Source organism: Giraffa tippelskirchi, chromosome 6, assembly GCF_054371585.1.
Source record: "Giraffa tippelskirchi isolate mGirTip1 chromosome 6, T2T-mGirTip1v1.2.pri, whole genome shotgun sequence".
NCBI classification, from domain to species: Eukaryota; Metazoa; Chordata; class Mammalia; order Artiodactyla; family Giraffidae; genus Giraffa; species Giraffa tippelskirchi.
Genome location: NC_137280.1, coordinates 48503172 through 48517582, shown reverse-complemented (window position 1 = coordinate 48517582; position 14411 = coordinate 48503172). Strand labels below are relative to the sequence as shown.

General features: G+C 43.7%; 1 protein-coding gene and 1 long non-coding RNA gene across 2 annotated transcripts in view; one reads left to right on the top strand and one right to left on the bottom strand.

The window, feature by feature from the left end:
* The window catches only part of CYP7B1 (cytochrome P450 family 7 subfamily B member 1), a 173468-nt gene extending 172236 nt beyond the window's left edge, over positions 1 to 1232 (bottom strand). Inside the window, exon 1 of the mRNA XM_081503327.1 lies at positions 932 to 1232. Within this exon, the coding sequence (XP_081359453.1) occupies positions 932 to 1056 (125 nt within the window). The 5' untranslated portion in view covers positions 1057 to 1232. The remainder of the gene's footprint in view (positions 1 to 931) is intronic.
* Positions 1233 to 1277: 45 nt separating this feature from the next.
* Positions 1278 to 14411, top strand: part of LOC145510995 (uncharacterized) — a 92534-nt gene continuing 79400 nt past the window's right edge. Inside the window, exon 1 of the long non-coding RNA XR_014057360.1 lies at positions 1278 to 1730. This is a non-coding gene — a long non-coding RNA (uncharacterized LOC145510995). The remainder of the gene's footprint in view (positions 1731 to 14411) is intronic.

The window sequence follows — 14411 nt, the reverse complement described above, 5'->3', positions numbered from 1 at the left end:
ATATGCTGTTTTTTCTGTTCTAATAAAAATAACAGAATAAATGTATAAAATACACACTACAAGCTCACTGCTGTGCTTAGTCGTTCAGTCGTGTGGGACTCTTTGCACACTCTTTGTGGGACCCATGTACTGCAGACCACCAGGCTCCTCTGTCCATGGGATTCTCCAGGCAAGAATACTGGAGTGGGTTGCCATGCCTTCCTCCAGGGGACCATTCCCAACCCAGGGATCGAACTCAGGTCTCCCCAATCGCAGGCGGATTCTTTACGGTCTGGGCCGCCAGGGAAGCCCAAGAAACGGAAGTGGGTAGCCTATCCCTTCTCCTGGAGATCTCCCCCACCCAGGAATCGAACCCGGGTCTTCTGCACTGCAGGCAGATTCCTTACCAGCTGAGCTACCAGGGAAGACCCTGCAAGCTCATTAAGTACCCACAAAAATCCCAGGGGTTACTATTCTTTTTTCCAGATGCCGGTCAGTGGTAAACTGAGTCCCAGAGAGGCAGCCAGAGGTACTGTTCGTACCATACACCGGGATTTTCCTAAAACATTTTACTTTTAACAAAATGAAATAAAACAGTATTCCCCTCCTGAGATACTTCGCAAGCCAGGCCATAAAGCATCAACTCACTGCAGCAAGGCACCAAAATGTGTCTGGAAACCCTGCGTGATACCTAGTGTGTAATACCGCAAACCCAGGGCTGACTACAACCGAGCCTACAGCAGCAAATCGAATTCCAACTCGGTGCCCACGCTTGCACACGGTCTGCGCGTGCCTGAGAAAGAGGCAGGGGAAGCTTTGTGTTAACACCCGACCCCCAGAGACGCCAGCGCGCCCACAAGTTGTGAGCCCGCGCGCCGGGGATGGTGGAGGGCGCTCTGGGCCCAGGACGCATGCGTGGCCCGGGCTGGCGCGGGGTCCGCGGAGCGCTTACCTGGTGCGCCGCGCACTCAGGCACAAGACCAGCAACAGCAGGACGGCGGCGAGGGCCAGGCCCGGGGAGCCGAGCGACCTCGGCAGCCACGGCTCCGGCCAGAAGCCGTCCATGCCCGCGCTCATGTCTTCCGCCGTTCCGATTGCGCGCAGATCGGGGCAGCCGGGGTCTCTCTCCGAGCGGCGTGACCCTGCGACTCTGCAAGGGCTCGGGAGGCTGGCCAGGCCGCGGCGCCGCCTGGATGTCACCGAGGGCCGAGTCTCAAAAGTTCCCGGACTCCCCTCCCCCGGCCCACCCCCCCTCACCCACGCGCACCGCCCAGCTCGGCCGCCGCCTCCCGCCCGGCGCTTCTGGAACGCGGCGCGCCGCCCCCCACCCCCACCCCTCCGGTCCCCGCCCGGGGGTAGGAAGGAAAAAGGGCTAGAGCCGAGGGGGAAGGGGCCAGGATTTCCCCGGCTGGAGCCGGAGAGAAGGGGATTTCAGTTCTGAGCTGGAAGTGAGTCGCTTGCGTCTGGCATCCCTTAGCTTGGGCCCCCGCGACCACATAGAAATCCTCACGCGCCTACCCCATCCCCCCAGCCCCCGTCCATTCGGCGGGGTGCCTGCAGGCCGCGCTGCCCTCCGCCCGCCTGGTCTACGCCGCGCTCCTCGGCTCCCTCCCGCGCTTGCTGGGCACCCAGACCAGTCCCAGGGCCCCGAAAGCCAGGGACCCAGATGGGACCCTCCAGAAGCCCTGATGGATCAAGACTTCCAGAAGAGAGAACACACGTGAAACGAGCTGTTACAAAAGGACGCTAAGGTACTAACTACAGTAGAAGTGGTACAAGCCCCCACAAGCTGTCCTTAGGATAAGGGAGAAACTTTTGAAAAGATCTCTTCCTTAGTAATGATCATTCACATTGCTTGACTCATGTGTATTTACCCTCCACACCAAACTTGGAGCAGTACTTTTTTTGTGTTAGAGAACATATAGGGCTTCCCAGGTGGCTTAGTGGTAAAGAATCTGCCTGACCATGCAGGAGCCTCAGGAGACTTGGGTTCTATCCCTGTGTCTGGAAGATCCCCTGGAGCAGGAAGTGGCAATCCACTCCATTATTCTTGCCTAGAGAATCCCATGGACAGAGGAACCTGGTGGGCTGTAGTCCATGATGTTGCAAAGACTCCCACATGACTGAGCAGGTATGCAAGAGAAAATATAATGAGGCTCAGATTAAGGGCTTCCCTGGGGCTCCAACTGGAAAGAGTCTGCCTGCAATGCCAGAGACCCAGTTGGATACCTGGGTCTGGAAGATCCCCTGGAGAAGGAAATGGCGACCCACTCCAATATCTTTGCTAAGAGAATCCCATGCACAGAGGATCCTGGCAGCCTACAGTCCATGGGGTCACAAAGAGTTGGACAGAACTGAGCGAGTAACATTTTAACTTTCAGGTTAAGTAACTTACTCTGGCCACCCAGTTGAGTAATTAATAACCATTCTAACCAGGACTATTCCAGTACCATCATGCTCTTTCCTTTAGCTAAGATTTTATTTCACTGTTCTCCAGACTATTACAGTGGCCTCAGAACTGGTCTCCATACCTCTGACCTTTTGAGTTTTCCAGCCTATCTCCCAGTTGCCACATCCCTACAACACAGACTTATCCAGCTTTAACCCTGTTCAAAACTCTCACTGGTTGCCTTTGTGATAAAGTCATTAATCTTGGACCTGAAATGAAAAGCCCTCCACAGTCTGCCTCCACACCATGGCTAGGACAGGTCTGTATACTGGAACGCTTGAGCCACTGTGTCCCTCACCATCAGTCCTTTCACACCTTTGTTTATGACGTTCTCAGCCTGAAAAAGTTTCCTCTCTCCCCTAAATAGTAAAATTCTATTACACCTACCTGTCAAGACCCAGCCCAAATACCACTTCTTGGTAGAAATTACTACTAAGTCTTGTAATTAATCTTTCCCTCTTCCAGACTTTTAACACTCTCTGCTTTTCATTCCAGGGATCAAACCCGAATCTCCTGCATCTCCTGCATTGTCAGGCAGATTCTTTACCACTGAGCCACCTGGGAAACCCTGTATGTTCTCTAACACAATGCTGAAAATTACGTTCCAAGTTTGGTGTGGAGAGTAAATACACAAGTGTGAATTTTCACATTTCACATTTTCCCAAGGCGAGTTACTTCTGTCTCACCTGCTATAGGTGAGAACCCACTCTTAGACAACCTTGTCTCCACCTACACTCTGCCCCTTATCGCCCTGGTCCCTGACCCTGGAGTTGAGATAATGTATTGGGTTGGCCAAAAGGTTTCTTCAGTTTTTATGTAAAAATGAAAGAAACATTTTTCATTTTTGCCAAGAACTTTACTGAACAGTGTATTCACTCTTTTGTTCCACTATCTTCTGCCATTTTTCAGCAACTTTGTAATTCCATCTTCCCAAAACCTTTTATCTTTTTGAGCAAAGAACTGTTTAGGTGCCTTTTACTGTCTTCCAGGGAATGGAAATTTTTTCCATTAAAAGAATTTTGTAAAGACTGAAATAAATGGAAAACTGAAGGTACCATATGTGGTGAATGCATTGGATGAATCAGAGCTTCCCAGCTAAGCTTTAACAGCTTTTGCCTGGTCATCGAAGAAACACGTGGTCTTGTGGTATTCTGATGGAAGATTATGTGTTTTCTGTCAAAATTCTGTCAATTAATTCCAGACGCTTTTCTTCGATGCTACTTTCAGTTTGGTCTAATTGGGATCAGTACTTGTTGGAATTAATCATTTGGTTTTCCAGGAAGAAAGTGAAAGTGAAAGTCGCTCTGTTGTGTCCGGCTCTTTGCGACCCCATGGACCATACAGACCATGGAATTCTCCAGGTCAGAATACTGGAGTGTGTAGCCCGTTCCCTTCTCCAGAAGATTTTCCCAACCCAGGGATCGAACCCAAGTCTCCCACATTGCAGGCAGGTTCTTTACCAGCTGAGCCACAGGGAAGCCCTTGGTTTTCCACAATATTAGAAGACTGCCTTCCAATCCCCCATATGCACAACATCACCTTCTTTGGATGGAGACCAAACTTTAGTGTGGTTGGTGGTGGTTCATTTCACTTGCCCCACAATCTCTTCTGTCCTACATTGTTGTACAGTATCCACTTTTCATCCTTTGTCACAATTTGATTTAAAAACAACATGTTTTCATTACATTTAAGTAGAGAATTGCATGCAGAAATACTATCGAGAACTTTTTTTTCTGCTTATGTTATGTGGAACCGAACTTCAAAGCGATGAACATAACGAAACTTGCAATGATTTTCAGCGCTTGATCTGGATATTTTGAGTATGTCAGCTATTTCCCACATGACATAAGGTTGATTGTGCTTACTTAATGTCTTAATTTGATCACTACCAACTTTAACTGGTCTTCTGGAGCATGGAGCATCAACCAGCAAGAAATCTCCACTTTTGACCCATTTGATCAGTCACCGCATTTTCTCCATACCCTTCTTGAAATAATAAAGCATGATATATCAATGTTGCTTTTTTCTTCCATCTTCAATATTAAAATGGTTATACAAAAATTCACCCTTTATTTTTAATGCAGGCTGATATTGTTGTTGTCACAATACAGTCTAACAAAATTGTTTCTAATGAAATTAAAGACAACAAAACACTGCTAGAGTCATCTTACAGAAAAAAAACAAATGAACTTTTTGGCTAACCCAGTAGTTGAAATGAGTTTGCATGTGTTCATGGTCCAGAACTGAATTACTTGTGTTGCTGTGCTTGGCCTTAAAACGGAATGTCTGGGCAAGCAGGAGAACTGTAATGTTTTTGAGCTTTTTTATCTTGTACTTTTATTACAGGGTTTTTCTACTGCCCCTCCTATCTCCTGTCATAGATTCAGTTTTCCAGGAAATCAGCATACAGTGAGCCAAGAGCTATCCTGTCCCCTCCAAGAAAAAGCAAATTGGTTTCCATCACTAGCTGGCCAGCAGAGTCAGTTTACAGGATGGTATCAATGCCTCGCATTTCTGTATCCACTGAAGAAAAGCCCTCTCACTAATTTTCACAAGAAGCCTCAACTTTTATACTTAAGTTTTTCATTTGACTCCTGGATGACTCTTCTGTTTGAAAAGATAGGTTAAAATGTTCAACATTAGTTTATTGAATGTTTACCATGGGCCAGGCACCATGCTAAACTTTTTATTTATAACATTAATAACAATACCAGCAGTTAATCATAGTGTCTTAGGTAGGTAGAAGGAGGAAGACTACACTGTCAACCCACTGAATATGGTTGGCAGCTGGGTCATCTCCCTGTGATAGCGCTGTAGTATCTTACTTAGAATGCTTTATGGCAGGGGTTCCCAACCTCCAGGCCTTGGACTGGTACCTCCTGTTAGATCAGTGACAGCATTAAATTAGAAATAAAGTGCACAATAAATGTAATGTGCTTGAATTACCCCCAGACCATCCCCACTCCCTTCCTGGTCCATGGAAAAATTATCTTCCATGAAACCGGTCCCTCGTGCCAAAAAGGTTGGCGACCACCGCTTTACGGTATACACTTAATACATTTTGAATATGTGTTTCTCTTAGGTTTGCCATTTCTGCTAAAAGGGGACTCCATACTGTAAACTGGGGCTTCTCTAGTGACTCAGACGGTAAAGAATCGGCCTGCAATGCAGGAGACCTGGGTTCGACCCCTGGGTCAGGAACATCCCCTGGAGAAGGGAATGGCAACCCGCTCTAGTATTCTTGCCTGGAGAATCCCATGGACAGAAGAACCTGATGGGCTACAGTCTGTGGGGTTGCAAAGAATCAGACATGACTGAGCGACTAGCACACACATACTGTAAACTAACCTGGTTGAAATAAAATCTAAAGACCTCTTTGATTCCCCTTTTGCTTTTGTAACCCAATGTCAACATCACTATATTCAATCCAGTTCAATTTATTTTGCTTCCAAAGCATGCCTCGATTTCCATCACTTCTCTGACAGAGATGACTAGTTGACCCACCACGTCTGTCCGCTCCTCCTCATAAGGGTCCTCAACTTTTAACTCAGCACATGGCTGTCCATTACAAAGACTACTTTCTCAGCCTTCCTTGTATAAATAGTTAGATATAACCATGTGACTGAATTCTCACCGATATGCCAAGTTTAAGGTGTTACTTCAGACAAGCATCCTTAATAGGCATGGCCAGGCCCTTTACTTCCATTCTCTTTTCTGCTGTTTAGAATATAGACACTATGCCTGGAAGCCAGGCAGCCATTGGAGCATGTATAAGTATATCCCAAATATTACATTCAGTGTTGTTTGTTGTTTATATGAAATTCAGATTTAACAGGATCATTTATATTTTTTGCTACATCGGTAACTAGCTTAATTTCAACACAGGAGTTCATAAGGCATCCAGGTAAGGCAACAGTAAAATTCTAGTTGCCCAACATCCCCTTCAGAAATCAGCCAGAAATTTCTCCTTCAAACACAGGCTAGCAACGTTAGTGTCTTATGTACATTGACTCCGCTAATTAGACCAGAATCAACAGTTAGGTCTAAAGGTCATGGGGTGGCCTTTAGATTTTGAGATATCCAGATATGGAAATGTTTTCAGAATATATAGCAACTAGTCTAATCATCTATCTTCAGAAAATATTGATTATGAATCACATGGAGAGAGAAAAATACATGCAAAAACAGAAGTACGACCAGAGGAAGTAAAGGGAGAGGGTGATAAACTGGAGTCTCTAAAGGAAGAGCCATGAAGGTCCAGATGACAGAGTGTGCCCCAGAGCCTTCTGCCTCCAGCCCAGCTGACCCTCATCCACCAGGCAGTCTAAGCTGTCTGTCTTTTTTGCTGTCCTCTTCCTAATTTATGACTAAGGCTTGAATCTTGGCCCTGCTTCCCTTGAGGCCTTCTCTTTTACATAAAGCATGTTTGGAAATCACCAAAACTTGAAAAATGACTATGTCCCTGCATTTCAACGTCTATGTCCTAATCCCCTGCTCTGACTTTGTTTTGTTTTGTTCTGTTTTTGACTGCTTGACTGTGGGACCTTAGTTCCCCAACCAGGGATTGAACCCAGGCTGTATGGCAGTAAAAGTTTGGAGTCCTAACCCCTGGACCACTAAGAAATTCCCAGTCCTGCTGTGACTTTGAAAATACAAATACATTGGATTGAGACCTCCAAGTCCACCCCTATGTGGTCAATAACTTCTGTTTAGTGCACATTGTATCCATGGCCCTATGCCCAGCCTGCCAGAGCTGTAAAAGTGGATGAGATTGTCCTTCTTTCAAAGAGCTGGACCTAAGAGGACTAGAAGAGTTGACATTGGAAGGGAGAAAGAAAAGAGGCTGGTCAACATGAGATTGTGGGTAAGATGAGGAGATTTTAAAACATGCACCCATGTGGCTACAATGTTATGAGTTCCTGGGAAACAAATAACGTGTTGGGAAAAGGGGTGCTTGTGGGCTCCAGTTACTGGAAAACATTTGAAAGTCCCACTGTGGGAATTGTCAAAGAAGAATTCCACACATTCTCTTTTTTTAAAAATTGGGAGTCTTTTAAAAGCAGGTTTGAGTCCTCAACCCTGCAAGTTCCCGTTAACTTTTGACATAAAATGTAGATTGAGTTTGAGTCAAATCTTTAAAAAAAATGACTGTAGTTACCATTCTCCCTTTCCTCATGAGCTTTGTCTTAACTAACCTGGACTTCCTACCCCCCTGTTAGAATTAAGACTGCTTCTGGGCCCAAGAGTGAAGCAGAGGAAGGGAAGAAAATAAGAAAGGAACAAGGATTAAGAGGACCTGCCATGTGCCAGGTACTGCTTCATGTTTTACTCACACGTTTTTCCTGGTCTTCAAAACCAGTCTCTGATGTAGGCATTGCTGTTTGTTAGAGGCAAAAGAAAACTAGGCTTGCCAGGTGGCATTAGCAGTAAAAACTCACCTGCCAGTGCAGGAGACATAAGAGACAGTGTTCAAACCCTGGGTCAGGAAGGTCTCCTGGAGGAGGGCATGGCAACCCACTCCAGTATTTTTGCCTGGAGAATCCCATGGACAGAGGAGCCTGGTGGGTTACGGTTGATAGGGTCCCAAAGAGTCGGACGCAACTGAAGCGACTTAGCATGCCCACAAAAGAAAACAAAGCCTCACAAGAGTTTCAGGTTACCCATGATTATTCAGCTTGTACTACAGAGTCATCGCTCCTTCCAGAGTACCATCCTGTCTTCTTTAGAGCTTTCTTTCACGAACTCTTCCCATCCAATCCTTCTCACCTCCATTTTTAGGGATAGTGTTTTTACCTTGAGCTGTCCATAACCGTAGAACCCTGCAAGGACAGTTGGTTCTCTGCTTTATACCTTGGCCTACCTCAGAGCTCTCTCACTAGCTCGGAGGCTAGTCTTGGTCTTTCCATCTGAAAAATGGCAGAAGACTACTTTCCCTATAGATTTATGAGAATGAAATTGTGAGCAGTAAATATATGACAGTCAAAATGCCTGGTGCTTCTCCATTTTTTCATATTTGAGCACCTTCTGCTCCATTGGCAGAGGGTGTAAGTAGAAATGAGCTTATCAGACAAGTTCAGCCCAGCTAAGGTGTTAGCTTGTTGATAATTCAGTTCAGTTCAGTTCAGTTCAGTCGCTCAGTCGTGTCCGACTCTCTGCGACCCCATGAATTGCAGCACGCCAGGCCTCTCTGTCCATCACCAACTCCCGGAGTCTACCCAGACCCATGTTCATCGAGTCGGTGATGCCATCCAACCATCTCATCCTCTGTCGTCCCCTTCTCCTCCCGCCCCCAATCCTACCCAGCATTAGGGTCTTTTCCAATGAGTCAACCCTTCGCATGAGGTGGCCAAAGTATTGGAGCTTCAGCTTCAACATCAGACCTTCCAATGAACACCCAGGATTGATCTCTTTTAGGATGGATTGATTGGATCTCCTTGCAGTCCAAGAAACTCTCAAGAGTCTTCTCCAACACCACAGTTCAAAAGCATCAATTCTGCGGCGCTCAGCTTTCTTCACTGTCCAACTCTCACATCCATACATGACCACTGGAAAAACCATAGCCTTGACTAGACGGACTTTTGTTGACAAAGTAATGTCTCTGCTTTTAAACATGCTATCTAGGTTGGCCATAACCTTCCTTCCAAGGAGTAAGCGTCTTTTAATTTCATGGCTGCAGTCACCATCAGCAGTGATTCTGGAGCCCAAAAAAGTAAAGTCTGACACTGTTTCCACTGTTTCCCCATCTATTTCCCATGGAGTGATGGGACCAGATGCCATGATCTTAGTTTTCTGAACGTTGAGCTTTAAGCCAACTTTTTCACTCTCCTCCTTCACCTTCATCAAGAGGCTCTTTAGTTCTTCTTCACTTTCTGCCATAAGGGTGGTGTCATCCGCATATCTGAGGTTATTGATATTTCTCCCGGCAATCTTGATTCCAGCTTGTGTTTCTTCCAGCCCAGCGTTTCTCATGATGTACTCTGCATATAAGTTAAATAAGCAGGGTGACAATATACAGCCTTGACGTACTCCTTTTCCTATTTGGAACCAGTCTGTTGTTCCATGTCCAGTTCTGACTGTTGCTTCCTGACCTGCATACAGGTTTCTCAAGAGACAGGTCAGGTGGTCTGGTATTGCCATCTCTTGAAGAATTTTCCACAGTTTATTGTGATCTACACAGTCAAAGGCTTTGGCATAGTCAATAAAGTAGAAATAGATGTTTTTCTGGAACTCTCTTGCTTTTTTGATGATCCAGCGGATGTTGCCAATTTGATCTCTGGTTCCTCTGCCTTTTCTAAAACCAGCTTGAACATCTGGAAGTTCACGGTTCACGTATTGCTGAAGCCTGGCTTGGAGAATTTTGAGCATTACTTTACTAGCATGTGAGATGAGTGCAATTGTGCGGTAGTTTGAGCATTCTTTGGCATTGCCTTTCTTTGGGATTGGAACGAAGACTGACCTCTACTTCTGCCCAATTAAAATGTAAAATGTGCCATTTCTTGTTTGCTTAAGGTGGCTATTTTGATTGCATCTGAGACAGTAATTATATATATATTTATATATGTATTTATATATATTTATATATATATATATATATATATATATATCTCCTGAGACTGCTGTTAGTATTGTTTAGTTAGCACATAGTAAATAGCAGGGCACCTCAGATGTTGGCCCTGGACCTGACCAAAAATATCTTAAATCACAAATGCTTCCTCTTATTCTGTCTTTCTTTAAAATTTAAAAAACTGCACTTATTTTTCCTTTAGTTTCTCTTTCTCCTAAGAAGCCAGTTTGTAATATCAACCTAGCACTCACTTTACACATACAGACATGGTAAGCAAGAATGCTTATTAAAAAAAAAAAAATTGCTGTTGAATGAAGAGTGACCTAATAGTAGAGACCATTGTTAAATGTAAATCTTTTTCTTAATAAAGTACAATTTTAGGTAAGGCCTGGATGTAATTATTTTGAAGCAGCTTTAAAAATGGTGGAACAGATGGCTCTGATTATCTCCAAGAGGAAGGAAAAGATTCAAGAGTTTTGTCATTTCTTGTTTAATAGTCTTGGCATTCCTTATTCACACTTGAGTTTTGAATACTCTGGCTTATAAATTCACAATCCTGTGCTAAACCTTAGTTCATTCTCATGCTGACCCTACTTCCCATGCCAAGATTTGAGACTCCATCTCTGTTTCTGATTCACTGGCTTTTCCAACATTTCATTTTCTGATTAGCCTCTGAACCTAGTTTTCCCCCCGACCCCCCCCCAACTGTCTCTGTTCACTAAGGGGAAGTTATAGACACCCCAAAACTCTTTTCTGGGGGGTGGGGGTGGGTGGTTTAGGCCAGGCTGGTTCTTAGAGAAGCCACAAAAGTCCTAGTCTGAAATAAAGTCTATCCACAGCACCTCTCCACCACCACCAAGTTCTGCTATTTCTACCTGTTAAAGAAGAGGTCCAGGAAGACAGAGATGGACCAGCATGGGACTTTACTAGGACAGAGTCTGAGGATAAGTGCCAGGGGGTTGAAACAGACAGACAGAGGGAGAAGTTGGCTCGGGATGCAACCTCAACCAAAGACTCGGCAGGGGGGAGGCTCACGAGGGAGGGCATATATATTAATACATACTTATGGCTCACTCGTGTTGTTTTACAGCAAAAACCAACACAACATTGTAAAGCAATTTAGTCCCCAATTAAAAATTTTTAAAAAACCAAAGACTCAGCCCGCAAGGATATCTATAGCCCACACTGCCCCTAGAATTGTCCCAAGATTAGGGTGAAGATCCAGGCTTTCAGAGCTCAGTAGCAACATGCCATTGGCTATGGACTGCCCTCAGGGTGATGGAAGGCTGGGGTGGGGGGGACAACCTTGGAAAGGAGCTCTCTTTAGCTGAAGGCAGTTCCTAAAGCAACTGGTGACATTCCCAGAAGCTGGGAGCACAGGTCCTCCCACCCTGACAGAATCTAAGTGACACAACCCAGTGAGCATGTATGCATTGTTCACTAAATATACAGTGTCCAGTACATACGCAGTGACCACTGAATACACAGTGTCCACCATATATTCAGTGACCAGTACATATGCAGTGTCTGCTCCAGTGCCACAGAAATATAACAGGGCAGGTGGCAATAGGTGATGATCCCTGTGTTCATTCATTTTGGAGTTGTTTTTCCTACTAGCAGAACCACAGTAACACTAGCCTCTCAGCCTCTGTGATGATATAGCAATCATGTTTATTAAATGCTTCTAATGTTAAAGCAAAAACCTTTAGACTAAAACCTGTAGACTACAGTAGGCCCCTTATCTACAGGGGATACCTTCCAAGACCCCCAGCGGACACCCAAAATGTCCAACCTTATATATGTTTCTCTTCCCCCTGACAGAGTCCAAACACCTCCTGCTTTTGTGAAGCCGAGCAGTTCAGTTCACACCATTTATTTGTGCCAACCACTCTCATGTCAAGAAGCAATAGAAAAATTTCTTCTGAACAATGAGCATATAATACTTTCAAAATACAATTATCATCATCAAAAATATCAATTTGAAAAAATTCTAAAGCAAAATTAACTATGCTCTCTTTCAAAAATATAAGTAAATGTTAAGGAAATTAGAGAATAATAATGTTCCTTCCCTCCCAACCTTAAAGTTACTGTGATGACAGTGATTGGTCAATCATTGTCTTGTTGTTGTTCAGTCACTAAGTTGTGTCCGACTCTTTGTGACCCCATGGACTGCATCACCCTAGGCTCCTCTGTCCTTTACTATCTCCCAGAGTTTGCCCAAATTCATGTCCCTTGAGTCGGTGATGCTCTCTAACCGTCTCGTCCTCTGCTGCTCCCTTCCTCTTTTGCCTTCAGTCTTTCCCAGCATCTGGGTCTTTGCCAGTGAGTCGTCTCTTCGCATCAAGTGGCCAAAGTGTTGGAGTTTCAGCATCAGTCCTTCCAGTGAATATTCAGATATTCACTGAATACTTGGTGGACAAATAATAACGTGAGCCCCTTCTGCATTGGTAGGTGTCTCAGAGAGTCCCACTTATAGACGTATTATGTCTTTTCTCTACCTGTTACTCCCCACCATTTTAACGATTCTTAATCTGGAAAGGTCCAAGGGCCAGTTTAGCTTTTCAGAATTTCCTCCTTCTGCCTTTGGTATTCTAGAATCTCAAAATCCCATACTCTTTTCTCATGTCTCCTGGGTTTTTGCTTCTTCTGTATCAGTTCTTTGAACAGCCTGAAAATCTATTCCTTACCTAGATTTCTTATTTGCCATTTCTCAGTAAGCCGCTTAGCCCTCTAGCATGTAGACAAGCCCCAAGCCAAGAAAAGTGTAATACAATCCTTTAAGAAACTTTCTATGCTCACACAGAAATAGGAATAGGTTAGAATTCTACCCACCTACTTTTCTCTGCATTTCTGCATCCGGGATCAGAACATAATTATTTGGTAAGTAGAAGTCTGAAAATGAACTAGCATAGTTCTTTGCTGGTTTTTCAAACATTATCTCATGTGACCACTGAACAATCTAGCCAGCTGAATCTTATTATCTTCACTTGACACACATACCTGATAACTTCCCTGCCATCGAGAACCTTGACTGTCTCACCAGTGTACACACCGTGCTTCGCAGAGTGTGTGCCACGTAGTAGATTCTCAATAAATACTTGTTAAATGAATGAACATTGGAAAACTAATATCCACAAATGAAATGGAATGAATATTTATTGAGTACCCACAATGGGCTGATCACCAATCTAAATATTTTCATCTCCATTTTATCTACACAATATTCCTGTGAGGTTGATGAAGTGCAGGAGCTAGACTGTGCAAGCAAATGGATTTTCAATAAAATCTGAATTTTATTGGCACATTTTCTACTGTGTAGGGTTGCCTCACTATATTTAATGCATTTCTAGATTATTTCTAGAAAATGTATTATAAATGTGTACAATGTATAATGCATATCAACCTACCGAATAATTTTTCTCTTTTCTAAAAGATATTTCTAGATCTTGGGTCAATATTTACACAATATCAAAGCTTTAATTTGAGGAAAACATCATGATTACAGAACTAACTTAGAGGGAGCAAAGGGTAGGTTTAGTTGGTTGTTTCTGAGAAATAAAAAGAACAGACATAGGGGCCCTTAAGGATAGAGGCTGGATAATTTTGTGTGTTTTATTTTCTAAAGAAATAATCTAGAATAGATGGGTTGCAGACAGGACAAGAGTCACTTGCCAAAATAACAGGAATGATTAACAACAGTCTCTCTTAAGGCTTAGTTAAGCTATCTGTTTTAGAAAGAAAACATCTCAGCCTGTTCTTTGCCTCCTTAGAGTATTGAATTTCATTTTGCTAGCATTTATGACATTATCATTAAATAACAGTTATTGTAATGAACGGTTGAAAACCTTTTCCACAAGAATGTCAGCTTCAGAAAACAGGGACTTTGTCTAGTTCACAACATCCTCACACAAGGCCTTCAGTATAGTCAGTGCTTTATACATATTTGATAGATAGATAGAAAATCACTCAGTATCTATTAATCACTTTTTATGTGTTGCTTACTGTTCTATGTTCTTTCATGTGTATTTTCATCTGCCCTCACAATAACCCCACTGGGTTGGTACTTTTATAATCTCTATTTTAAACATGAGAAAACAGGTACAAGAAGATGAATACTTGCAATCATATAATCTCCATTCCTGCCACCATGACCATCTTGTCCGTGAACTCATGGATTGACAATAGGAATAGCTGAGAAAAGAGGCTATTTATTGAGATCTTCTGCTGAAGTTGGTCTTTGGGAAGCATGAATATGAAACAAAGAAAATGCTTTTACAGTTAATAACCATGTGACAAGGCTTATCTACATACCTCTGCCCTAGACCTCTTGTCAACAGTCTTCCAATCGTTTTTCTTCTAAATAACTGATTGTACAACTGAACTCTCATCTAATACCCGTCACTCAATGAAGATCTGTAT